The sequence below is a fragment of the Coregonus lavaretus genome, assembly GCF_964263955.1.
Source record: "Coregonus lavaretus genome assembly, chromosome: 16".
NCBI lineage: Eukaryota > Metazoa > Chordata > Actinopteri > Salmoniformes > Salmonidae > Coregonus > Coregonus lavaretus.
The window spans coordinates 30,619,871-30,646,856 of record NC_140003.1 but is presented as its reverse complement, the minus strand read 5'-3'; the positions used below and the strand labels follow the sequence as shown (position 1 = coordinate 30,646,856).

The window sequence follows — 26,986 nt, the reverse complement described above, 5'->3', positions numbered from 1 at the left end:
ACTCTGGTGGAGAGGACTGGTGGAGGGAGGTAGAACGAGAGATCAGGAGGTGGAAGGGAGAGGCTGGCTCAGGAGGGCCATGTGGGTTCTTCAGTTTTACAGCTAGAAATAGACCAATCCACAGGATGGACAGCAGAGCAGAACAGGCCTTAGCCAAGCACACAGAGCCCTGACCTGTATCACAGCAACACACACAGATGCACTTACCCTGTACATGATAATCAATAGCTTCCCAACAGCGAACAACCCAACATCCAGCTGAGACCGGTAGTGTAGTATACTACAGTCAGGTTATAGGGTTTCAGAGGGAACACACACTGACTGCTAATAGGGAAATGCTTTACTGCAACTTCAGATTGGAACTGCATTCCCCCAGAATGAGTTAGTTTAGTATGTATTTTAATGATGCGTAGATGAAGCATGCTGGAATGAAAGCATGTGTAACATAGTCGTCTAAATGGTTGTCTAGCCCTCCGCTTAGATACTGGTATGTGGAAAAACCTTTTACTGCAGGCTACTGGTGAAACAGCTCTCATATAAAGTTACCAAATGTCACTGTTTGGCGCAGGAGCTTCAAAAACATATCTTACCCAATGTTCCCCCTCTCATCAGCACCTGCTATTGCCGTAGCACTGTTAGTAGTTTACTTCAATGGAGTTTCAGCGCAAAGGGACTAATCACAGAAACACATTCAAACAGAAACACAATAATGAGTCATTGATTAACATTCCATAAAATGCTTTATTCAGCAACCTTGGCTAAATTACACACACACACAATTCACAGCGGCCATAATGTCTTTACCACATTGAGGAATTGTAAGGTAACAGAAATGTTTTCATTTGTTTTTCTATGGAATATTATTCACTTGTATCTTATGGTGTATTTACAACAGACTGTACAGTAAACATGTTGACTTTTGTAAACCTATAACTACAGGCGACCTTCAACTTGAAAGAGAACCTTTCCTGACAGACGTAACAAACAAGGATTGTGTATATTGTCCATCGGTGCAGTCGCACTGCTTCTGGGGAAGGTAATGGTAAGGGATAGAAATGGATCTGAAGAGTACTGTAGTCCAGGTCAGCAGCTAGGTCTGTAGTATACTGTAGTCCAGGTCAGCAGCTAGGTCTGTAGTATACTGTAGTCCAGGTCAGCAGCTAGGTCTGTAGTATTCTGTAGTCCAGGTCAGCAGCTAGGACTGTAGTATACTGTAGTCCAGGTCAGCAGCTAGGTCTGTAGTATACTGTAGTCCAGGTCAGCAGCTAGGTCTGTAGTATACTGTAGTCCAGGTCAGCAGCTAGGTCTGTAGTATACTGTAGTCCAGGTCAGCAGCTAGGTCTGTAGTATACTGTAGTCCAGGTCAGCAGCTAGGTCTGTAGTATTCTGTAGTCCAGGTCAGCAGCTAGGACTGTAGTATACTGTAGTCCAGGTCAGCAGCTAGGTCTGTAGTATACTGTAGTCCAGGTCAGCAGCTAGGTCTGTAGTATACTGTAGTCCAGGTCAGCAGCTAGGTCTGTAGTATACTGTAGTCCAGGTCAGCAGCTAGGTCTGTAGTATACTGTAGTCCAGGTCAGCAGCTAGGTCTGTAGTATACTGTAGTCCAGGTCAGCAGCTAGGTCTGTAGTATACTGTAGTCCAGGTCAGCAGCTAGGTCTGTAGTATACTGTAGTCCAGGTCAGCAGCTAGGTCTGTAGTATACTGTAGTCCAGGTCAGCAGCTAGGTCTGTAGTATACTGTAGTCCAGGTCAGCAGCTAGGTCTGTAGTATACTGTAGTCCAGGTCAGCAGCTAGGTCTGTAGTATTCTGTAGTCCAGGTCAGCAGCTAGGACTGTAGTATACTGTAGTCCAGGTCAGCAGCTAGGTCTGTAGTATACTGTAGTCCAGGTCAGCAGCTAGGTCTGTAGTATACTGTAGTCCAGGTCAGCAGCTAGGTCTGTAGTATACTGTAGTCCAGGTCAGCAGCTAGGTCTGTAGTATACTGTAGTCCAGGTCAGCAGCTAGGTCTGTAGTATACTGTAGTCCAGGTCAGCAGCTAGGTCTGTAGTATACTGTAGTCCAGGTCAGCAGCTAGGTCTGTAGTATACTGTAGTCCAGAAGGTCAGTGGGGTGATAGGGGCTGTAGTTATCAGCCCCGTTGGTCTTTATCCAGCAGGTCCTTGGCCTCATTGATCTTTGCGGCCATGTAAGGGGATCCTCCTGGAGAGAGAACACACATCCGCTTCTCATCAATACCAGTCTGTTTCATCCTCCCACACTCTGTCCATTCCTCCATCAGTCCTCGCCACCACCCCATTAAAATGTTCTTCCCATTCTCTGTCCTCCCCAATCTTCCTGTTCCATATCTCTCAGCCCTCTATCCATTACAGGTGAGAACAACATAACACAGTATACACATGGCATGCAAGACATTCAGTCCCGCCGACCCAATGCCCTCTCAAAACCCCCTCAGTGCCATCAACTGACTGACACATCCAGTCTGTATAGAGGTCAGGTAGAGGTCAGGTGTAGATTGACTACAGCAGGCTCAGTCATTAGCTGTCTCAGTCACATCCAATCTACAGCTTCTCCGCCTGCCGGCACTGTGCATTAACACCCTGTGGAACAGTAATCACTATAGAGTACAGGGAATAGGTGTATGCTGAGCTAGCACAAAGAGGTTGGGTCGCATCCTAATGGTGTACAGTGACGTCCTCTCCTCATCTCCTACCCTTCACCACACTGTTCTGAAAACTCATGATAGAGTGTGTGTGTGTGTGTGTGTGTGTGTGTGTGTGTGTGTGTGTGTCTCCTGGGGCAGACTGGTCAATGAGTACAGCATCCTGGGAGTAGTAGGGTCTGCTGTGTGACACCAAGACAGCCTGAGGGCACAGGTGTGTGTACACAACACAAACCTCAGTAGCCAATAGCCATGTGTGTATACTGCCCTCTCTAGGCGGTGTGTGTATTTCAGCATTACTGTGTGTGTGTGTGTGTGTTTTTATAGTAATAAATGAGAGAAAGCGTTAAGGAGTGTTTGCAGTGGCAGAGAGCAGGGCCTGAGGAAGGTCCCAACTAGTCTGCTAATCAGTCATTGACACACACAGAGCCAGCCTGGCGCGTGGCCTACAGCACATTCAGAGAAAGAGAGATACCAAAAACAGGGCTAGAGGGCCAACTCAGGTAATTACTTTCAGAAACAGCACCAAAGAGAGAAAGACATCTTGTCCACTGAACCTCATTGGCTCACAGACAGGAACTAATGGAGGTAATTAACCAATCATTCCATCCTATTACTCTGACCAGGAATCAGTCAACACTTTCCTGACCAGACCCAGCTGACTGACAGACAGGTCTCAAGGTAAATTACCATTAATTAACAAACACTTTAGCATCTCCAGACCTCCACACATACAAGCAGCATACAAGCCACTGATGCATGCCTATGGAACATCTACATTTCTAATAAATAAATTTAAATGTACACCATCACAATAAATCCATTATTTATTTTAGGCAGGTCTAATGAGAAATGCATTTCAGATTAACAAAATATGAGTTGGCCTACTGTACGTTATCTGGCTATTCGCCCTGCCATAGGCTGTAGGATAGTTCTGACAATATATGCTTATAAGTCCTGTGTCATTATTTTATATTATCTGATTTTATAGTAAGAATATAATTGAACTCAGCTGAAAAAAATTGAAAGGATATTTTTCCCATTCCGGAGCGAGTGCGCATATGAAGGCTATGTTGAACGTAAAAGTGATAATTTGAAACAGGTTCTATAGGCTACGCTAGATTTAGAGTTATTTGGCAACTTTAGTTGTTAATGATACAAACCTTAAAACATATGGGCAGCATTATGCGACTATCGGCCATTGATGATTTCGCACAAAAAGCTTGCGCTCCTCTCTTGCCTCAGGCTGCGCATGCTGTTCTCTTATCAAGTGATCATATTTTCACCCAGACTATTCTCAATTGAATCTTGTCATTAATAATAAGTAAAATTAGTTTAGATTTAGAATGGGCCATTGATGATTTCGCACAAAAAGCTTGCGCTCCTCTCTTGCCTCAGGCTGCGCATGCTGTTCTCTTATCAAGTGATCATATTTTCACCCAGACTATTCTCAATTGAATCTTGTCATTAATAATAAGTAAAATTAGTTTAGATTTAGAATGGCCCATTCTAAATGGGCAGGAACAGGGGAAAAAATACGTAATCTGCCTATGCACTCGAATAGCGAATGGAAGCCGCTTTCCCGCATGTTTGTTCGTGTAGGCTACTCAGGTTATTTCACTCCATGCATCAACCACTGTTTGACGAGTGTGCAGCCTCTCGCTGCGCGACAGGTGATATTCCGCCCAAACTCTGTATGCCATGGCCTCCCCAACCCTGTTCCTGCAGCTACCAAGTGCTTAATTTGGGAAAACAAGTGAAATCTGTTTAGGAACATCGATAGTAACATGTTTTCACAACTAACAATATTTAATTAAACTGTTGACAGCGCCGCTCTGCGCCCTTGAGAAAGGAATGAAGGAGAGGAGACGGAAACGCACCGTGGTGAAACATTCTGTAGCTAAAAGGTAGCCTAATGTGTCATCCTATTAATTATGAAAATATCAAACACCCTATTACTAGGCTATTCAAAATCAACTGTAAGCCGCCCTGCACAATCAATGAACCAACAGCATCGCCTTGGCCTATAAATTCTCCCCCACTCATGGATAGAAACTTCAGTGTAGCATAAGGTCCATCCAGTATGCATAATAATAATACAGTCCACACTCAAAGGCCATTACTAGAATTTGTTTAATTTTGGAATATAGGCTAGACCAATGAAATATATCTTAAATCAATTTAAATGTTTTTCTGCAGTGCGTAATATGGATAGGTTGGCACAATTAATATTTGTATTACTTTTTGAAACAACATCCACAATGACCATGTTTTCCACTTTTTCAACCTGGGGCCTGTTGCACAAAAGTAGAATTAAGACATCCGGGATAAATGACTCAGCTGAGCTCAATGAAGCCAAAACATGTGCGTCCAGGCTTAATTGGTTGCACAAAGACCAAGCCAGGATGAGCAGACACGGATTCATTAAGCCAGGTGAAACCAATCCTGGATAGGTGCGCGCTCACGGCTCACTCAAATAGACCCCGCCACAGATCACAGATTAACTGATTTACCATGGCAACTAGAGCCGCGTACTTTTCCCCGTCGGAAGCACAAATCCTCATGGAGGCATACGAGGAAGTAAAATATATAATTAAGAAGAAAGGCAACACCGCCACAGTGATAAAGCAAAGAGAAAAAGCGTGGCAAAGTATTGCAGACCGCCTGAATGCGTAAGTAGTGCACAATTACACACTCACCGCTCCGCTGAAACATCACAATTACAATTCAAATATTTAATTCACATCTCCAAAAATGCAGTTGTACTGTAATTATGAAACGGTTAAATTTTTAATTGAAATGCACTGCAGATATGAGTGAAATTGTGTAAAGTAACTCCATCACACTGTATAAAGCTATGATAAATTTTGTGATATTTTTACTGAAAACAAGACAAAAATATCAAGTAATTTTTTGCAGTGTGACTCCATTAAATGTGTGTGTGTGTGTGTAGATTAAACATGAACGGGCCAAAACGGACATGGCAGCAGGTCAAAATCAAATACAAGAACATTCTGCAGAATGGTATGGTCCCTGACTAATATTTAACAAAGCACAAGCATATATTGTACCCAGAAGGTGCCTGCTCACACATTGTCTGTACTGTTTTAGCAGTGAAAAAGAATACCCACAGACAAGGCACGGGTGGTGGGTCACCAAAGGCTGACCTTACCCCAGCAGAGGACATGGCCTTGGAGCTAAATAAAGGCAGGCCCGTCTTAGAGGGGATCCCTGGGGGGAAAGAGACGAGCATAGGTTCCTCCCAAGATGCCACCCGCTTCATTCAAGGTATGTCCTTCCATCTCTACATGGGATACAACCACATTCATATTGAATCAATTTGGACTGTCTGACTTTGGTTTACCTATTTCCTTGCAGTGTCTGGCAGCACTGTGTTCCTGTTAGAGCCACCAGCACAAGCACCAGACGATGCTGATCCAGTGAGTACTCCATCAAAGGCATACTGTAGGCCTGGCATGTCTTGTCTACTAGCTTCAATATGAATCCGATTAAATGTGATAGGGTGAAGGCCCCAGTGCAGCAGCAACAGCACATGATGGAGACGATGATGAGGAGGAGACCATCTCTCTGGATTCCAGAAGGCATGAGGTATCATGTTAAGACTGTGAAAGTACTATTTACTCTACAATGGTGAGGAGTCCTCATCAAAATCAAAAAATCTAATTTCTTTTACAGGACCCAGATGCTATACAGTGGGAAAACCAGCCTGGCAACATAGTGCGTATTAATAAAAGGACACCACATCCTGCCAAATTCCAGCTGCGCTAATTGTATTGTGTTCACAGAGCTCACAAGCTATCAGAAAGTTGTATGGCAACCACCTCCGGCGCCAAATAGAACTGGCAGACATAGACATTCAGTACAAGAAGAAAAAGATGGAAAATCTTGCACTGGAGTCCGAAATAAAAAAGAGGACAATTAGGAAACTGGACCTTGAAATAAAAAAACTTGAGAGGGAGGTGAGATATGCCTTCAATGTACACTGTATGCTAACTGTAACACAAATGTATTAATCATTATTTTTCTTTCCTCCCCCAGCTCCAAGAAGATGACACAGCTCAAAATAAAAATTAGGTATATTCTCGTAAAGTCAAGTGAGCCATGACATATGAGCTCTTATTGTGAGCACACAGGACGGTGGCATCTTTCTAAGGTTTTTTTTATTTTCCCAGCAATCAGTACAACCAAGTCATCGTTATAAGGCATCGCCCTCTTTTGCCCACCCCCCCAGCACCAGGTGTGGCCACTAGCCTATATGAAGGCCCAAAATTGTGTGTTCCTTTCTGCTCTGACAATGGCATGCCCATTCGTGCGAGATGTGGTGGATGAAGAAGCACTTGTGCTGAGGAGAGCCTTCAGGCGAGAAAGGGTCTTCAGGGACCGGTTGGACCCACTGGCCTTCCCTGATGACCATCTATATGAAAGATACAGGTTTTCTGCAGATGGCATCAGGTATCTATGCAGACTACTGGGTCCCAGGATTAAGCACCGCACTGCACGGAGCCATGCACTGAGTGTGGAGCAAATGGTTTGTGTGGCCTTGCGCTTTTTTGCTAGTGGAGCCTTCCTGTACTCAGTGGGGGATGCAGAACAGCTGAACAAGGCCACAATTTGCCGCACAATAAGGAGTGTGTGTCTGGCTATCAAAGCATTAGCAGATGTCTTCATCTCCTTCCCTGGCCACAGAAGACTCTGTGACATCAAAGAGGAGTTCTATAGGATTGCAGGTAAGAGGATCTACAAATTACAGGACAACTGTTAACACATAGTAGGATACTCATTACTTTGTGTGACAGGTTTCCCCAATGTCATTGGTGCAGTGGACTGCACACACATAAGGATAAAAGCCCCCTCAGGTGCCCATGAGGCCGATTTTGTGAATAGGAAATCCTTTCACAGCATTAATGTTCAGGTGAACATAACTTTTTGATATTGTCCATTGACGAACACTCTGCATTGCCAGTGATGTGCATTGATTGGTGTAATATTCCTCATCTTATGATTTCAGATGGTCTGCAATGCTGACTGTGTGATCAGCAATGTTGTGGCAAAATGGCCTGGCTCAGTCCATGACTCCAGAATCTTTCGGGCCTCTGAAATCTATCAGTGCCTATCACAAGGTAAGCCACACAACCCCTATTTATAACCATCATGGCTGTGTCAAGAATATCACTGTGTTTATGAGGTAGTAATGATGAGATTTTGTGTTGACAGGTGAATTCTCTGGTGTGTTGCTGGGAGACAGGGGGTATGGCTGCCAGCCTTTTCTACTGACACCTTTCACAGACCCCCAGGAAGCACAGCAGGCCTACAACCATGCCCATGCCAGGACCAGGGCCAGAGTTGAAATGACCTTTGGCCTCCTGAAGGCACGCTTTCACTGCCTTCACAAATTAAGGGTCAGCCCTGTTAGGGCATGTGATATTACTGTGGCTTGTGCTGTCCTCCACAATGTGGCCTGCCTGAGGAAGGAGAGGGCCCCCAGAGTGCCACCAGCCATGGACTGGGACAATCCGGCAATCTTCCCTGATGACGACAGTGGTCGGCTGCTGAGGGACCAATATGTGTTGAATTATTTTAGTTAGTATGTGTGCTTTCAATTTTGGTTAAATATGTCCTGCGGTGGCAGAGGAATTTGGTTTTTTTTGGGTTCGTTTTTTTACGAATTTGGCCTCTTATGATGTTTGTGCGGTATACTGTGTGTAATACAAGGCTGCAGGGAGGCTACTGCATCCATTCATTTGTCTGTTCAGTTGATGTGTATGGATTTGTCCTGCATTTATTTTAGTGTGCAGACATGCAGGGTGTGTTATATACAGACCTTTGAATGTGTATGTATCATTTTGTATAATATGCTTGGATTCTGTGCTTTCCATCTTGTAGAGTCACTGTGACTTCAGTTTCGAAAGGAGCTGATGGTTTACCTGCTTTGTTTTGTCCTTATTCAATAAAGGAACATAATGTTACACATTGTGTTTTTATATTCATATGGAATGTGTATTTGTTTATATGACAGAGTACTAGGGCCACACTGAAGAAAAAGGATAAAGTCATAAATTTATGAGGCTGGTTCTTTCTGCAGAAAAGCTACATATTGTTTTTACAGTTTTGATACTTATGACAATGTGATACTTAATATTCTGGCACATCAGCATGTCTTTGTTTATGAAACCATACTGAAGTACAATTTCACGAAATGCCCCACATCTGTCATTTTAACAACTGTCCTCCTTTAAAACAACTGGTTACAATATTATGACTTGTTTTTTCCCCCTCTGTGGCCCTAATATTCTATCATTTTATATATAGCCTTATAGTCTATGGGAAACTGTAAATTATCTAATGATAGCAACATCATCTAAAAATCATTTTTTATCCAAAATCATTGAAATTAATGATCACAAACGTTTAAATAATGACAGTGGGTCTAGTTATATGTGATAACAATGTATAGTGAGCAGTGAAATAACTATTGGTTTCCATTTGTGGTGACTGCTGACTGACATTAGGGATGAGATTAAATAGATCCTGGAATTTAGCCTGGTCTGGAGCAGGCTAGCTCCACAGAATAAATCTCCATGGTAATTTATACCATAACATATCCTCCTGCCCCCTATCCATCTTTAGTGCAACCGGATTACGGATCAATTGAGCCAGGATCACCAAGATATCCTGGCTTAATCCCTTATCCTAGTTTTGTGCAACAGGCCCCAGTTGTTGAACTTCTTCAAATTCAGCAATCAAAGTGAGGAGAGTTTTAAAAGCACAATACTGTTTTTGATAAGTGTTTGATGTGATTATCGATTGCATTGATGTCAGAGTGGTTAGAACGACAATAGAGCCCTGAGTACCTTGCCATTAGCGACTTGGCTACTACCAACGCACGTCCTGGGTGCATAAAAGGAGATGACCATGACTCAACGGTTCCCTGGAACTTTCCTGTGGACATTACCAAACCCAAACGGAATATGCGTCTCTTTCTTCTTCTATTTTCTGCCTCTAGTGCAGTAACATTATTTAATAACATTGAGAACACGGTTTTATGGAAATAAATGCTTAATTCTGTGTATTAGATGACAATGAACCTATGGTTATCCTTCTACTAAAGCTCAGTTAAAAATAACCTCTACACAGACAACCTTTATTTGATCCTTTTATAGTAAATGTTCCCTTATGGAAAAATTTGATAGATAAACAAATAGTGTCAAAGTGCAAAGGCATATAAATACAAATAATACATTGATGAATCCATCTATAAATATATAAACACCAAATAGATTAGATGAACAATTCTGTATCTTCGTTCCATTCCCCATATACAGTTGAAGTCGGAAGTTTACATACACCTTAGCCAAATACATTTAAACTCAGTTTTTCACAATTCCTGACATTTAATCCTAGTAAAAATTCCCTGTCTTAGGTCAGTTAGGATCACCACTTTATTTTAAGAATGTGAAATGTCAGAATAATAGTAGAGAGAATGATTTATTTCAGCTTTTATTTCTTACATCACATTCCCAGTGGGTCAGAAGTTTACATACACTCAATTACTATTTGGTAGCATTGCCTTTAAATTGTTTACAGTTTTTCTCAGTCGCTTTGGTGCATTTCTTAGATCAAAAGTGCAATTCTTGATACTACTTGTACAAATTCCAAATCATCTAGTCACTTGTGCACATCATTAAAGCAATTTCTTATTCCTTTGAACAAATTGCAATTGCTTTTGTACATATTGCAATTGATAATGTACAAGTGTCAGCTTTTTTCCACATTTTCAATTGCTCATGTCATGTTGATCAAAATATAGTAGATGGTTCTCTGTTGAATAGTCTTACCCCTCAAAACATCTAGGCATTAGTTCCTTGCATAAGCCATTACATGCAAAATTGTTGAACTATTTGTCATAAACTGTCAAGCATAGTTTTACACATTTCTATTAGACCTTTTGTACAAAAACGTAAATTGCTGAATCGTGCAGGTGAAATTAACCCTCACTCATGAAGGAATGTAAAGTGTTAGTTCAACCAACAATCAACCAGTTGTCTAAATTGCTCAAAGGTGCATCTCATGAAGAATCAATTGGCAAGCATATATAGACAGACCACAACACAGAGTTGCAATTTTCCAATAATGGATGGACCAGGAAACGAACAGGGTCAACAGCCAAGAGGAGGAAGAAGAGGAGCAAGGATGCGTGGTGGAAGGCAAAACAGAGGAAGAGGCAGAAGAGGACATAGGCGCATATCTGATGACATAAGGGCCACTATTGTAGACCATGTTGTCAATCATGGCCTTACAATGGCTGAGGCGGGTCGAAGGGTGCAGCCGAATATTGGGAGATCAACCGTGTCCTCAATAGTACAAACGTTTCGAAGAGAGAACAGGTATGTCCACCAATGTACAGTGCACTGTTACTGTATATAAGCAGTATACTGTATACTTCCTACAATGCTTCATATTACAGTAGTCCACTTGTATTTCACAGCATACAGAAATATACTCTATACAGATACATACTGCACCTTACATGCACCCACCTGTATGTTTTACAGTAAAATGTGTGTTCGCATAGTTTTTGTCTATGTGAAAGTGTGCGATGCATCACTGCATTTTTCCACACATAGGACTGCAAGATTACCTCAAACCGGTGGCAGAGGACGCCTTTTCACACCTCAACAGGAGGAGGCTATTTGCACCATGGTTCGAGCAAACAATGCCATGAGACTCAGGGAAATACAAAGGACCATTATAGAAGACAACGATGTCTTTGAAAACATCCATACGGTTAGCATCTCAACCATCGACAGGGTGCTGCATAGAAACCAGATGAGTATGAAACAGCTGTACCGTGTACCATTCCAAAGGAATGAGGACAGATTTAAGGAGCTACGGTACCAGTATGTACAGGTAAAACATATATCTATGTAACTACTTTACAGCAACATTTTATAGTGTTACATAGTACAGTAAGCATAAACTGCACACATTTCCATTGCTGTGGAAGGAACATGCAATATATGTACATTTTATGTCACTCTTCCTTACCAAAACAAATTCAACTGTGTGTTCTGGGATATAGCGTATAATGGAGTTGGAATCAAGTGAACCCTCTCACAACTTTGTATACGTGGATGAGGCTGGCTTCAACCTGACCAAATGCAGAAGGCGGGGTCGGAATATCATCGGTCACAGAGCTACTGTGGATTTGCCAGGCCAACGGGGAGGAAATATCACCATGTGTGCTGCTATTTCGGAGCATGGTGTCCTAACCCATATCCCCCTTTTAGGGCCATACAACACCCAGCATCTACTCAACTTTTTAGAGACTCTCTACAGGGCTCTCATCCCTGATGATGAGAGGGGTCTGTTTAGAGAGGATTTGCCAAAGTATGTGGTCATTTGTGATAATGTGAGTTTCCATCGATCAAATATCATAAGGCAATGGTTTGTGACCCACCCGAGGATGCTCATAGAATTCCTCCCACCTTATTCACCATTCCTTAACCAAATTGAGGAGTTCTTTTCAGCATGGAGGTGGAAGGTGTACGATCGTCAGCCACACATACAGATGACCCTGCTGGCTGCAATGGATGCAGCATGTGAGGACACCACAGTAGACGCCTGCAGAGGATGGATAAGGCATTCCAAAAGATTCTTTCCACGTTGCATTGGAAGGGAAAATATCCGGTGTGATGTGGATGAGAATATGTGGGCTGACAGACAGGAACGTCTGGATGTGTAGAGACAGCACTAGAACAGTGCTGTGGGCAAAGTTGTGCCTTAGGGGTGGTTTCCTGTGTTTCTTTCTAATTTAGTTTTTTTTCCTTTGTGCCCCTTGGGTTGCCCAGTCTCTTTCAATCAATAACCCACATACAGTAATATGTAAATAGTACTGTTGAAATTGATATATGCCATAGAAGTGCAGCCTTGTGCATTTTCAATACAGTAACTGTCATCCAAACTGTAGCCCAAGTTTACATCAGGTAATACTGTCAAAGTACACAGTTCCATTGACAACATGCCTAAACATTTTGACAACCTTGTTCGTGAACAATGACTCAATGACTTATCATTCTGATGACACTGACATGATCATTGGCATGAATATTTACTTTTGAGAGATGTACTAAGGATTTTTAGTGACTGACTAGCTTTAGAAACATATCTATTGTATATTGCAGTTTGTACAAATTGTTCTGAGAAATGCACTTATTATTTTGCACATGTTAGGGATGATGTGAAAAATGCACCAAAGCGACTGAGAAAAACTGTAACTTGGGTCAAACGTTTCGGGTAGCCTTCCACAAGCTTCCCACAATAAGTTGGGTGAATTTTGGCCCATTCCTCCTGACAGAGCTGGTGTAACTGAGTCAGGTTTGTAGGCCTCCTTGCTCAAACACACTTTTTCAGTTCTGCCCACACATGTTCTATAGGATTGAGGTCAGGGATTTGTGATGGCCACTCCAATACCTTGACTTTGTTGTCCTTAAGCCATAACTTTGGAAGTATGCTTGGGGTCAATGTCCATTTGGAAGACCCATTTGCAACCAAGCTTTAACTTCCTGACTGATGTCTTGAGATGTTGCTTCAATATATCCACATAAGTTTCCTTCCTCATGATGCCATCTATTTTGTGAAGTGCACCAGTCCCTCCTGCAGCAAAGCACCCCCACATCATGATGCTGCCACCCCCGTGCTTCTGCTTCACGGTTGTGATGGTGTTCTTCGGCTAGCAATGTCTCCCTTTTTCCTCCAAACATACCGATGGTCATTATGGCCAAACAGTTCTATTTTTGTTTCATCAGACCAGAGGACATTTCTCCAAAAAGTACGATCTCTGTCCCCCATGTGCAGTTGCAAACCGTAGTCTGGCTTTTTTATGGCTGTTTTGGAGCAGTGGCTTCTTCCTTGCTGAGCGGCCTTTCAGGTTATGTCTATATAGGACTCGTTTTACTGTGGATATAGATACTTTTGTACCGGTTTCCTCCAGCATCTTCACAAGGTCCTTTGCTGTTGTTCTGGGATTGATTTGCACTTTTCGCACCAAAGTATGTTAATCTCTAGGAGACAGAACACGTCTCCTTCCTGAGCGGTATGACGGCTGCTTGGTCCCATGGTGTTTATACTTGCGTACTATTGTTTGTACAGATGAACGTGGTACCTTCAGGCGTTTGGAAATTGCTCCCAAGGATGTGGAGGTCTAGAATGTATTCGGAGGTCTTGGCTGATTTATTTTCATTTTACCATAATGTCAAGCAAAGAGGCACTGAGTTTGAAGGTAGGCCTTGAAATACATCCACAGGTACACCTCCAATTGACTCAAATGATGTCAATTAGCCAATCAGAAGCTTCTAAAGCCATGACATCATTTTCTGGAATTTTCCAAGCTGTTTAAAGGCACAGTCAACTTAGTGCATGTAAACTTCTGACCCACTGGAATTGTGATACAGTGAATTATAAGTGAAATAATCTGTCTGTAAACAATTGTTGGAAAAACTACTTGTGTCATGCACAAAGTAGATGTTCTAACCGACTTGCCAAAACTTTCGTTTGTTAACAAGACATTTGTGGAGTGGTTAAAAAACTAGTTTAAACTTCCGACTTCAACTGTAACTATTAATTAACTATTATCAAATTGATTCAAACCAAAACACAGGAAGAGTAGAGTGGTAGAGTTGGTGGGTGTGGGGGTGTGTGAGACTGACATGCTTTTTAGTGCTCAATGCGATTATACTTTGCAATCAACATTTTTCTCTGTGAGGCTCCTTCTACACTGACTAACATCTGATAAATGTGAGAAAAGTCTCTACATCGACTGAGGTAGTGGGGAGGCACAGATGTATCGCCGCAATGTGAGCTAAGGCTGGCATCCTGGCCTGCCTAGCTGCCCACTGCACTCACTTCCATAGAGTCTGCCTTGTCGATGCCCATGTGTCTGTGCCACTCCTCTGCAGACACCTGGCTCAGAGCAGGGACGGCATGGACATAGTCCTTAGTGTCCTTTCTTGCGCCTACCACCTGGGCTGGATCTAGAACAGTTATTGACTTGAACATGTGAAGGCAGGGGTGCTTGTCCAGCACAGTCTGCAGCTTGATTGAGCATGCTGCCATGGCAGACTGGAACAACTCAGTGCAGGAAGACCAGGAGAGCTGGTCTTCCTCTGGAAGCTGCCCCAGCAGCTCAGTTGTATGAGGGTGCCAGTCGTCAGCACCAGCTGTTCTGCCATACTCAAACTGTATTTGCAGGTCCTCCAGCTTGCTGGTGATGTTGTGGGCTGCTGGCACAGAGGTCTCCTCCAGCTTTGTCAGGTTAGCCACCATCTGGTTCACCAACTACTTCTCAGATAGAGTTCAATGTGTCAAAATCGGAGGGCCTGTTGTCTGGACCTCTGGCAGTCTCTATGGGGGTGCCACAGGGTTCAATTCTCGGGCCGACTCTATTCTCTGTGTATATCAATGATGTCGCTCTTGCTGCTGGTGACACTCGGATCCACTTCTATGTGGACGACACCATTTTGTATACATCTGGCATTCATTCATTGGACACTGTGTTAACAAACCTCCAAACGAGCTTCAACGCCATACAACACTCCTTCCGTAGCCTCCAACTGCTCTTAAAAACACTAGTAAAACTAAATGCATGCTCTTCAACCGAACGCTGCTTGCACCCGCCCACCCGACTAGAATCACTACTCTCGGCGGGTCTGACCTAGAGTATGTGGACAACTACCTAGGTGTCTGGTTAGACTGTAAACTCTCCTTCCAGACTCACATTAAGCATCTCCAAATCAAAAGTTAGATCTAGAATCGGCTTCCTATTTCGCAACAAAGCCTCCTTCACTCATGCTGCCAAACATGCCCTCGTAAAACTGACTATCCTACCGATCCTTAACTTCGGCGATGTCATTTACAAAATAGCCTCCAACACTCTACTCAGCAAATTGGATGTAGTCTATCACAGTGCCATCCGTTTTGTCACAAAAGCCCCATATACTACCCACCATTGTGACCTGTACGCTCTTGTTGGCTGGCCAAATCACTGCTAGGCAAATCCCTGTCTTATCTTAGCTCACTGGTCACCATAGCAACACCCACCCGTAGTCTGCGCTCCAGCAGGTATCTCTCACTGGTCATCCCCAAAGCCAACACCTCCTTTGGCCGCCATTCCTTCCAGTTCTCTGCTGCCAATGACTGGAACGAACTGCAAAAATCTCTGAAGCTGGAGACTCTTATCTCCCTCACTAACTTTAAGTATCAGTTGTCAGAGCACCTTACCGATCACTGCACCTGTACACAGCCCATCTGAAATTAGCCCATCCAACTACCTCATCCCCATATTGTTATTTATTTTGCTAATTTGCACCCCAGTATCTCTATTTGCACATCTATCATTCCAGTGTTAATACGAAATTGTAACTATTTTGCACTATGGCCTATTTATTGCCTTACCTCCATAATTTACTAAATTTGCACATACTGTATATATATTTTCTGTTGTATTTTTGACTTTGTTTTGTTTACCCCATATGTAACTCTGTGTTGTTGTTTTTAATCGCACTGCTTTGCTTTATCTTGGCCAGGTCGCAGTTGTAAATGAGAACTTGTTCTCAACTGGCTTACCTGGTTAAATAAAGGTGAAATAAAAAACATAATGAAGAAAATCTCCACAATGAACAATGCCTGGGCCTTCAGTTCCCTCAGCAGCTCACAAAGGTCCTGGACACACTTCGCCGTTTCTGGTAAGGTCCTAGTGAAGTTGGTGAGCACATCCATGTACTCTGCAAGGTACGCCATAGCACGTATCCAGTAGCCACACCTGGTCTGCACAGCATACACAGGCATCACAGTAGAATGGCCATTTTCCAGCATGAATGATGTCAGCGCCTGACGACATTGGGGTGCCTGAAAGAACCTTCACCAGAGCACACAGCCTGTTCACGTCCTCAAACATCTCTGGAAAAACATCCAGCACCAGGCTCAGGAGATGGGCAAAGCAGGTGACGTATCCGGAGTTGGGGAAGAGGCCCTTCAAGATGCTGGTGAAAGCCTTCTTCATGTAGCTAGCTGAATCGCTTACAAAAGCTGACACATTGTTAAAGTCAACCCCATTGTTGTTGAGACAGGAAATGACAGCTTGGGACACAGTGGTAAAGTTAACTCTATCCAAGAAAGCCAGATCTGCTACAACAGGTCGCTTATCCACTGGCTGGAGTAGGATGGCGAGTGCACATCTTCCAAAGGCATCGGTCGTCTCATCAAGGATGACATAAATGTCCTTTCCCTCTACAGCATCTTTGATGTCCTGTTTATATTGTGGATAGAGGCCTGGTAGGTACTCTGTACGCAGATGGGATGGCACTGGGAAAGACCCTCCCTGCTTGCAGTGTTTCTTCAGAAATGTGGAGAACTTGGGCCCCATCTCAAGTATATCTGCTTTGATTAATGTTCTTGTGAAGTCCAAGATGAACTCCTTTCTCTCTGTGGAGGGGGTCTTTGTCAGACAGGAGGCCAGGGTCTGTGTTCTTGTTTGGACAAAAAAAAAAGAAAAAAAAAGAACAATTGTTAAATTAAGAAAGAAGAGTACAATAGCAGGCCTACAGTGGATCTCAAGCTTTGAAGCTAAGCACACGCTCTCCTGAAGCGACACACACAAACCTGACACAGAGGCCTGGAACACACAGACAAAAACACACAGCCCATAAACCTGACAGTATGTCTCACACGAAGACTAAAAAAAGTCAAAAAAATGTCAGTGACTTGCTTCTTTTGTCATTCCTAACTTGTCACTTGTTTTGATAGCTCCACCATGTCACTTTGGCTAACTTGTTAGCTAGCAAACATTACCTCTGCTAAGTTAGCTAGCTAGCCTAAATGACGTGATGGAGCGACATGGGAAGCTTGCCAGGCTAAAGTTAGATAGCTAACTTGCCACTATGTAGATAGACAATTTAATTGTCAAGAACAGATATTAGCAAACTAGAACAAACCTACTAGCTAGTTAATGTCTGTAGCTAGCTAAAGCATCAGAATGTTTACCTGGTCCACTAGCCCTCCTATTTTTGAGTCGGAGTGACCTCAGGTGCTCCACCGCAGTTTGACACTGTATGTAGTCGATTGAATGCTGACAGACTTTGCAGAAAAGTACTCCTCCATCCTCGTACAGTTCAGCTGGAAACTCCTCCTTCCTGTCACCTCAGCCCTTATCGCCCAGAGTCAGATAGGAATCCCACAGACCATTTCACACAGAGTAAAACTAACCGCCGTGTGTACTCCTCTCAGGAGAGGGAAAAACACATTGAGGACGAGTGTGTAAAACTAGCTACTGTGTATGCGTATTGGTGCATGACTGTGTGTAATCCTCTCAGCAGAGGGAGACTGAGGGAGGCTATTAACCTTGAGTAGAAGAGAAAAGGAACAAGTGGTTAAATAGACAGGTGCTCTGCTGTTCATGCTGATAACCAGTAATAAGAGATTAAGCACGTAAAAGCAATATCTAATCTGTAATTTCTCATGTCTAGTACCTTGGGTTTAATACAGCGGTTAAACTGACCTTTATCTGGGTGGTTCAGGACCATGATCCTCCGGTGGGCATCTCTCACCTTGGACTTGGTGCTGGTTGGGCTTCAGGGGAAGCGACAGATAAAGGTTTGAGGTTAGAGAGGGATGGTTGGGCTATACAAAACAGATTTAGAGCAGAATTACAGCACCATCTACTGGCTACACCACAGACTGACAAGTCGCAGTAAAACCCATCCAGTTCTTCTGACCACTAAACTAGTCAGTGGTGTTCTGTTCTCTCCCTAATGTGTTAGACAGTGTGAAATTGAACTAAACCAGGAAGAGAGATGACTAATATAAACCCATCAAAGACCCAGAGAAATCACACACATCCTTAGCTTGAACACACACACACTGACTGAAATAGTAAAATTTGCACACACCTGCACAAAACAGGCAAGTATGAGTAGCACGCACACACACAAGCATGATTTTAGCAGTCTTACCTAATACCAAGGATGAGGCTGGCTTCTCTTTTAGTCATCTTCTGGTCAAACCCTCCTTTATAATGGTAGGATGAGAAGGCCTGGAGAGAGAGGAGAGATGTCAGTACTGAAAGTATACAACACACCTGTATTTATCAGTCACCTCACCTACTGACTGCTTATAAACGTATCCTTCTGTCCTCAGTTTAAATGTTTATAGTATGAAAGGTGGAAGTGCATTATTTGGTACAACAGATCAGAGATCAAAACTGTCAGAGATATGAGTAGTTGTTTGGTTAGGGTTCAGTAACTCCCTTCGCTCACACACTGCTTTGTCTCACACATGCTGGGAGTGACTCCCACAGACACAGTGTGAGAGGTCTGATCACTCAACTATCGCACGTCACGCACTGCCTCAAACACACTATATGGAATGACTGTTTCACTCACACACACGCAAAGTGGGTCATCAAGAAGTGCAGCTGTGTGTCTGCCCTTTCTGACCCCTCCCTGTCCCAGCTGACCTAGGTGCCCTCCAACTGAACTTGGGTACACAGACACACAAAACCGGTTCAAGAGGAGGTGAGAGGGCAGTGGGTGCATAATTCGTCTGGGAACCTGTTGTTGGAACCTCTGGCCTGTGGAGACAAACTCAGGTGCAGCAGGGGAATGTCTACTGTGAGTCAGTCCACCCACAGGCGCAGGTAGCCTAGCGTTTAGTGTTGGACCAGTAACCGAAAGGTCCCTGGTTCGAATACCCGAGCTAACAAGGTGAAATAAAATCTGTTGATGTGCCCTTGAGCAAGGCACTTCATTCTATTTTGCTCCAGGAGCGCCGTACTACTATGGCTGACCCTGTAAAACAACATTTTACTGCACCTATCTTTAGTATGTGACAACAACAAAAAACATCACCCTACAGACAGCCAGTCCACCCACTACCCGACCTACAGACAGTGGGATGAACACTTCACCACAAACACGCAACGAAACAGTGGTGCTTGGTGACTGATGGGGCAAAACATGAAACCCCCAGTTTTGCCAATGTGTGCACGTGTAGGGTGGTGGGAGAATTTTCTGCAAAACCAGTGGGTGTCATCACTGATCATGCATAGCTTCAGTGCTGTGTTCTAATAAAAGACAAACAGCAAACAGTAGGTAGAAGTCGCTCAAAACCACCCTATATGTTTCATCCCCCTTATTGTTAAGGTTAGGATTGTGGTACTCTCCTAGACCTGTGAACCACATAGCTAAGTTAGTTGGTTACTTACTGAGGTGGGCATCTTCTTAGCAGTCTGTGACAGGACCTGTCCTAGAGGCTTCCACAACTGGAATGCATAGCGACCTGAAACACAGTACATGTTTATTGCCCCACACACAAACACCTTTCCACAGCTCACCACAGTTCCATGTTCTTGCCCTGTCTAATATGGGTGGCAGGTAGCCTAGCGTTTACAGTGCTGGGCCAGTAACCAAAAGGTTGCTGGCTCGAATACCTGAGCCATCAAGGTAAAATAATATGTTGAGGTGTCCTTGAGCAAGGCACTTAACCCTAATTTGTTCAAGGGGCGCAATACTATTGTGGCTGACCCTGTAAAATAACACATTTCACTGCACCTATCAGGTGTATGTGACAATAACACACAGTGCATTCTGAAAGTATTCAGACCCCTTGACCTTTGCCATATTTTGTTACGTTACAGAATTATTCTAAAATAGATTGTTTTTTCCCTCAATCTACACACAATACCCCATTATGAGAAAAAATAAACAGGTTTTAGAAATGTTTGCAAATGTTTACATAGGTATTCAGACCCTTTATTGAAGCAGCGATTATAGCCTCAAGTCTTCTTGGGTATGACGCTACAAGCTTGGCACGCCTGTATTTGGGGAGTTTCTCCCATTCTTCTCTGCAGATCCTCTCAAGCTCTGTCAGGTTGGATGGGGAGAGACGCTGCACAACTATTTTCAGGTCTCTCCAGAGATGTTAGATCGGGTTCAAGTCTGAGCTCTGGCTCGGCCAGTAAAGGACATTCAGAGACTTGTCCCGAAGCCACTCCTGCGTTGTCTTGGCTGTGTGCTTAGGGTCGTTGTCCTGTTGGAAGGTGAACCTTCGCCCCAGTCTGAGGTCCTGAGCGCTCTGGAGCAGGTTTTCATCAAGGATCTCTCTGTACTTTGCTTGGTTAATCTTTCCCTTGATCCTGAAAAACATCCCCACAGTATGATGCTGCCACCACCATGTTTCACCATAGGAATGGTGCAAGGTTTCCTCCAGACATGACACTTGGCATTCAGGCCAAAGAGTTCCATCTTGGTTTCATCAGACCAGAGAATCTTGTTTCTCATGGTCTGAGAGTCCTTTAGGTGCCTTTTGCCAAACTCCAAGCGGGCTGTCATGTGCCTTTTACTGAGGAGTGGCTTCCGTCTGGCCACTCTACCATAAAGGCCTGATTGGTGGAGTGCTGCAGAGATAGTTGTCTTTATGGAAGGTTCTCCCATCTCCACAGAGGAACTCTAGAGCTCTGTCAAAGTGACCATTGGGTTCTTGGTCACCTCTCTGACCAAGGCCCTTCTCCCCTGATTGCTCAGTTTTGCCGGGCGGCCAGCTCTAAGAAGAGTCTTGGTGGTTCCAAAGGTTTTCCATTTAAGAATGATGGAGGCCACTGTTCTTAGGGACCTTCAATGCTGCAGACATTTTGTGGTACCCTTCCTCAGATCTGTGCCTCGACACAATCCTGTCTCGGAGCTCTACGGACAATTCCTTCAACATCATGGCTTGGTTTTTGCTCTGACAGGCACTGTCAACTGTGGGACCTTATATAGACAGGTGTGTGCCTTTCCAATTCATGTCCAATCAATTGAATGTACCACAGGTGGACTCCAATCAAGTTGTAGAAACATCTCAAGGATGATCAATGGAAACAGGATGCACCGGAGCTCAATTTCAAATCGCATAGCAAAGGGTCTGAATACTTATGTAAATAAGGTATCTGTTTATTTCTAATACATTTGCAAAAATGTCAAAAAACCTGTCATTATGGGGTATTGTGTGTAGATTGATGAGGGAAAAAATTTAATTAATCATTTTAGATTAAGGCTGTAACGTAACAACCTACCATTAAAATTATAGACTGATCATGTCTTTGTCAATGGGCAAACATACAAAATCAGCAGGGGATCAAATACACACATTGAGGGGAAAAAAGTATTTGATCCCCTGCTGATTTTGTACATTTGCCCACTGACAAAGACATGATCAGTCTATAATTTTAATGGTAGGTTTATTTGAACAGTGAGAGACAGAATAACAACAACAAAATCCAGAAAAACACATGTCAAAAATGTTATAAATTGATTTGCATTTTAATGAGGGAAATAAGTATTTGACCCCCTCTCAAATCAGAAAGATTTCTGGCTCCCAGGTGTCTTTTATACAGGTAACGAGCTGAGATTAGGAGCACACTCTTAAAGGGAGTGCTCCTAATCTCAGATTGTTACCTGTATAAAAGACACCTGTCCACAGAAGCAATCAATCAGATTCCAAACTCTCCACCATGGCCAAGACCAAAGAGCTCTCCAAGGATGTCAGGGACAAGATTGTAGACCTACACAAGGCTGGAATGGGCTACAAGACCATCGCCAAGCAGCTTGGTGAGAAGGTGACAACAGTTGGTGCGATTATTTGCAAATGGAAGAAACACAAAAGAACTGTCAATCTCCCTCTGCCTGGGGCTCCATGCAAGATCTCACCTCGTGGAGTTGCAATGATCATGAGAACGGTGAGGAATCAGCCCAGAACTACACGGGAGGATCTTGTCAATGATCTCAAGGCAGCTGGGACCATAGTCACCAAGAAAACAATTGGTAACACACTACGCCGTGAAGGACTGAAATACTGCAGCGCCCGCAAGGTCCCCCTGCTCAAGAAAGCACATATACAGGGCCGTCTGAAGTTTGTCAATGAACATCTGAATGATTCAGAGGAGAACTGGGTGAAAGTGTTGTGGTCAGCTCTTTGGCATCAACTCAACTCGCCGTGTTTGGAGGTGGAGGAATGCTGCCTATGACCCCAAGAACACCATCCCCACCGTCAAACATGGAGGTGGAAACATTCTGCTTTAGGGTTTTTTTTCTGCTAAGGGGACAGGACAACATCAAAGGGACGATGGACGGGGCCATGTACCGTCAAATCTTGGGTGAGAACCTCCTTCCCTCAGCCAGGGCATTGAAAATGGGTCGTGGATGGGTATTCCAGCATGACAATGACCCAAAACACACAGCCAAGGCAACAAAGGAGTGGCTCAAGAAGAAGCACATTAAGGTCCTGGAGTGGCCTAGCCAGTAGAAAATCTGTGGAGGGAGCTGAAGGTTCGAGTTGCCAAACGTCAGCCTCGAAACCTTAATGACTTGGAGAAGATCTGCAAAGAGGAGTGGAACAAAATCCCTCCTGAGATGTGTGCAAACCTGGTGGCCAACTACAAGAAACGTCTGACCTCTGATTGCCAACAAGGGTTTTGCCACCAAGTACTAAGTCATGTTTTGCAGAGGGGTCAAATACTTATTTCACTCATTAAAATGCAAATCAATTTATAACATTTTTGACATGCGTTTTTCTGGATTTTTTTGTTGTTATTCTGTCTCTCACTGTTCAAATAAACCTACCATTAAAATTATAGACTGATCATGTCTGTCAGTGGGCAAACGTACAAAATCAGCAGGGGATCAAATACTTTTTTCCCCTCACTATATATATATATATTAGTTCCAGTGGGTCAGAAGTTTACATACATTAAGTTGACTGTGCCTGTAAACAGCTTGGACAATTCCAGAAAATGATGTCGTGGCTTTAGAAGATTCTGATAGGCTAATTGACATCATTTGAGTCAATTGGAGGTGTACCTGTGGATGTATTTCAAGGCCTACCTTCAAACTCAGTGCCTCTTTGTTTGACATCATGGGAAAATCAAAAGAAATCAGCCAAGACCTCAGAAAAAAAATTGTAGACCTCCACAAGTCTGGTTCATCCTTGGGAGCAATTTCCAAACGCACCACGTTCATCTGTACAAACAATAGTATGCAAGTATAAACACCATGGGACCACGCAGCCGTCATACCGCTCAGGAAGGAGACGCATTCTGTCTCCTAGAGATGAATGTACTTTGGTGGGAAAAGTGCAAATCAATCCCAGAACAACAGCAAAGGACCTTGTGAAGATGCTGGAGGAAACAGGTACAAAAGTATCTATATCCACAGTAAAACCAGTCCTATATCGACATAACCTGAAAGGCCGCTCTGCAAGGAAGAAGCCACTGCTCCAAAACCGCCATAAAAAAACCAGACTACGGTTTGCAACTGCACATGAGGACAAAGATCTTACTTTTTGGAGAAATGTCCTCTGGTCTGATGAAACAAAAATAGAACTGTTTGGCCATAATGACCATCGTTATGTTTGGAGGAAAAAAGGGGGTACTTGCAAGCCGAAGAACACCATCCCAACCGTGAAGCACGGGGGTGGCAGCATCATGCTGTGGGGGTGCTTTGCTGCAGGAGGGACTGGTGCACTTCACAAAATAGATGGCATCAGGAGGAAGGAAACATATGTGGATATATTGAAGCAACATTTCAAGACATCAGTCAGGAAGTTAAAGCTTGGTCGCAAATGGGTCTTCCAAATGAACATTGACCCCAAGCATACTTCCAAAGTTGTGGCAAAATGGCTTAAGGACAACAAAGTCAAGGTATTGGAGTGGCCATCACAAATCCCTGACCTCAATCCTATAGAAAATGTGTGGGCAGAACTTAAAAAGCATGTGCGAGCAAGGAGGCCTACAAACCTGACTCAGTTACACCAGCTCTGTCAGGTGGAATGGGCCAAAATTCACCTAAATTATTGTGGGAAGCTTGTGGAAGGCTACCCAAAACATTTGACCCAAGTTAAACAATTTAAAGGCAATGCTACCAAATACTAATTGAGTGTATGTAAACTTCTGACCCACTGGGAATGTGATGAAAGAAATAAAAGCTGAAATAAATCATTCTCTACCATTATTCTGACATTTCACCTTCTTAAAATAAAGTGGTGATCCTAACTGACCTAAAACATGTAATTTTTACTAGGATTACATTTCAGGAATTGTGAAAAACTGAGTTGAAATGTATTTGGCTAAGGTGCATGTAAACTTCCGACTTCAACTGTACACACATATATATATATATATATATATACACATATATATATACACACATACACGCTGAACAAAAATATATAAACGCAACATGTAAAGTGTTGGTCCCATGTTTCATGAGGTGAAATAAAATAACCCAGAAATGTTCCATACGCACAAAAAGCTTATTGCTCTCAAATGTTGTGCACAAATTTGTTTACATCCCTGTTAGTGAGCATTTGTCCTTTGCCAAGATAATCCATCCACCTGACAGGTGTGGCATATCAAGAAGCTGATTAAACAGCATGATCTTTACACAGGCGCACCTTGTGCTGGGGACAATAAAAGGCCACTAAAATGTGCAGTTTTGTCACACAACACAATGCCACAGATGTCTCAAGTTGAGGGAGAATGCAATTGGCATGCCGACTACAGAAATGTCCACCAGAGCCGTTGCCAGAGAATTGAATGTTCATTTCTCTACCATAAGCTGCATCCAACATTGTTTTAGAGAATTTGGCAGTAAGTCCAGCCGGCCTCACAACTGCAGACCACGTGTAACCACGCCAGCCCAGGACCTCCACATCCGGCTTCTTCACCTGCGGAATCGTCTGAGACCAGCCACCCCTGATAGTTGATGGAACTGAAGAGTATTTCTGTCTCTAACGAAGCCCTTTGTGGGGGGAAAAAATCATTCTTATTGGCTGGGCCTGGCTCCCCAGTCGGTGGGCCTATGCTCCTGCCCAGTCATGTGAAATCCATAGATTAGGGCCTAATTTATTTATTGACTGATTTCCTTATATGAACTGTAACTCAGTAAAATCGTTGAAATTGTTGCGTTTATATTTTTGTTCAGTATATATTTTTTATATACACTTCAGAGTGTCTGTGTCATCGGTGTGTACTTGGTCAGTGGCTGTGTTGGTAAGATGCCATAAACTGTGGTCCCGCTCCAAACCCACATACAGCTAGTCAGCACCTAGACCCTGCCAAACATTCTCTGTTTATATACTCCACACACACGTTAGCAGAAACCCCTCTGGGAGGACTTGGTTTCCAAGAGAAAAACACTAAACCAGTCATCTATAGAGCCATGCTGCTAAACTCAGCTCAGGGAGTAATCAGGGCATTATTTATAAGCTGATGATTGACATGTTCTGAGTGGGCTATTCCACCTCCAGGCTGCCTGGAAGTTCTGTTTTCCTAAAAGTCCAGAGCTGAAAGCCCTTCCCCAGTGTAGGGACCGCGCACATACACGGCTGGGCTGCTGCTGCCCTTTCCATGTACAGAGAGAGGATAATTAGGCTGTGCTGTTCCTCAAAGCCGCCACAACTACTAACACTGACCTCAGATCACTCTAAACCTTTGGCAACTGGCAGACCACACACTGCTTAACTATTAACCATGATACAATATGGATGCGCAGACACTCTTCAACCAACCTTGATAGTAATGTCATGAAGGACCTACTCACTGTTGCTCTCTGCAAGAACCTGAAAACACCACCGAATAACTGGAAGATGACAATGCTCTGTAAGACACTAACTTTCTGAATAACAAAATAACCTGGGTGTGTGAGTGTTTGCCATTTCTTACCTGCAAATCCTGCGGCAGCAACACCAAGGCCAACCGCTATCAGAGTACCACCCTGAAGATACAGAAGAATATCAATACTACTACAACAACGCAGTTTCATTCATTGCATAGCTGAGTCACAAGCCGGTTGATTCCATCACAGCATGTTACCTGACGTTCATGTTACTGGAGATTGCTAGATTAATATTCATAATGACAACCTTTTGCTAGATTAATAACCATAATGACAACCTTGGTTCCGTTGATAATTGCTGTGATTTGCAACCATAACTTGCTTACTGTAGTTAGCTATCCATTAGCTAGCTAGCGTAGCTGTAAAACTGTTTGGCTTAGGGTCTGGTATTAACGTTAGCTGGCTAGCTAGCTTTAGAGTTTTGTAACTAGCTAGCGCAGCTATCCACCAAAATTTAAAATAACAAAATAATCGATATTCGTACAAGTCTTTTGTCGATTTCTGTTTCGCTCCTGATGTTAGATTGAGGATTGTATTCAGCATATAGCATCGTTTCGTTCGCCATGGTGTCCCTGTTCCGTCACTTGAAGGGCACAACTACGGAGCGTCT

General features: G+C 43.4%; 1 protein-coding gene across 2 annotated transcripts; it reads right to left on the bottom strand.

The window, feature by feature from the left end:
* Positions 1–723: 723 nt before the first annotated feature.
* On the bottom strand, positions 724–26,986 carry dnajc15 (DnaJ (Hsp40) homolog, subfamily C, member 15). 2 transcript variants are annotated; one of them, XR_014614472.1, is made up of 7 exons: positions 26,861–26,986; positions 26,424–26,475; positions 19,935–20,008; positions 18,685–18,764; positions 18,231–18,301; positions 17,717–18,073; positions 16,200–17,202 (listed from the first exon to the last, which is right to left on the bottom strand). XR_014614472.1 is itself a non-coding variant. In XM_084180175.1 (6 exons), the coding sequence occupies exons 1-6, from the start codon at positions 26,939–26,941 to the stop codon at positions 2,129–2,131; spliced, it is 429 nt and encodes a 142-aa protein (XP_084036301.1). In that variant the 5' UTR covers positions 26,942–26,986; the 3' UTR covers positions 724–2,128. The 2 variants fall into 2 exon arrangements, 1 of the variants encoding a protein (XP_084036301.1); XM_084180175.1 differs by lacking the exons at positions 16,200–17,202; positions 17,717–18,073 and adding an exon at positions 724–2,199.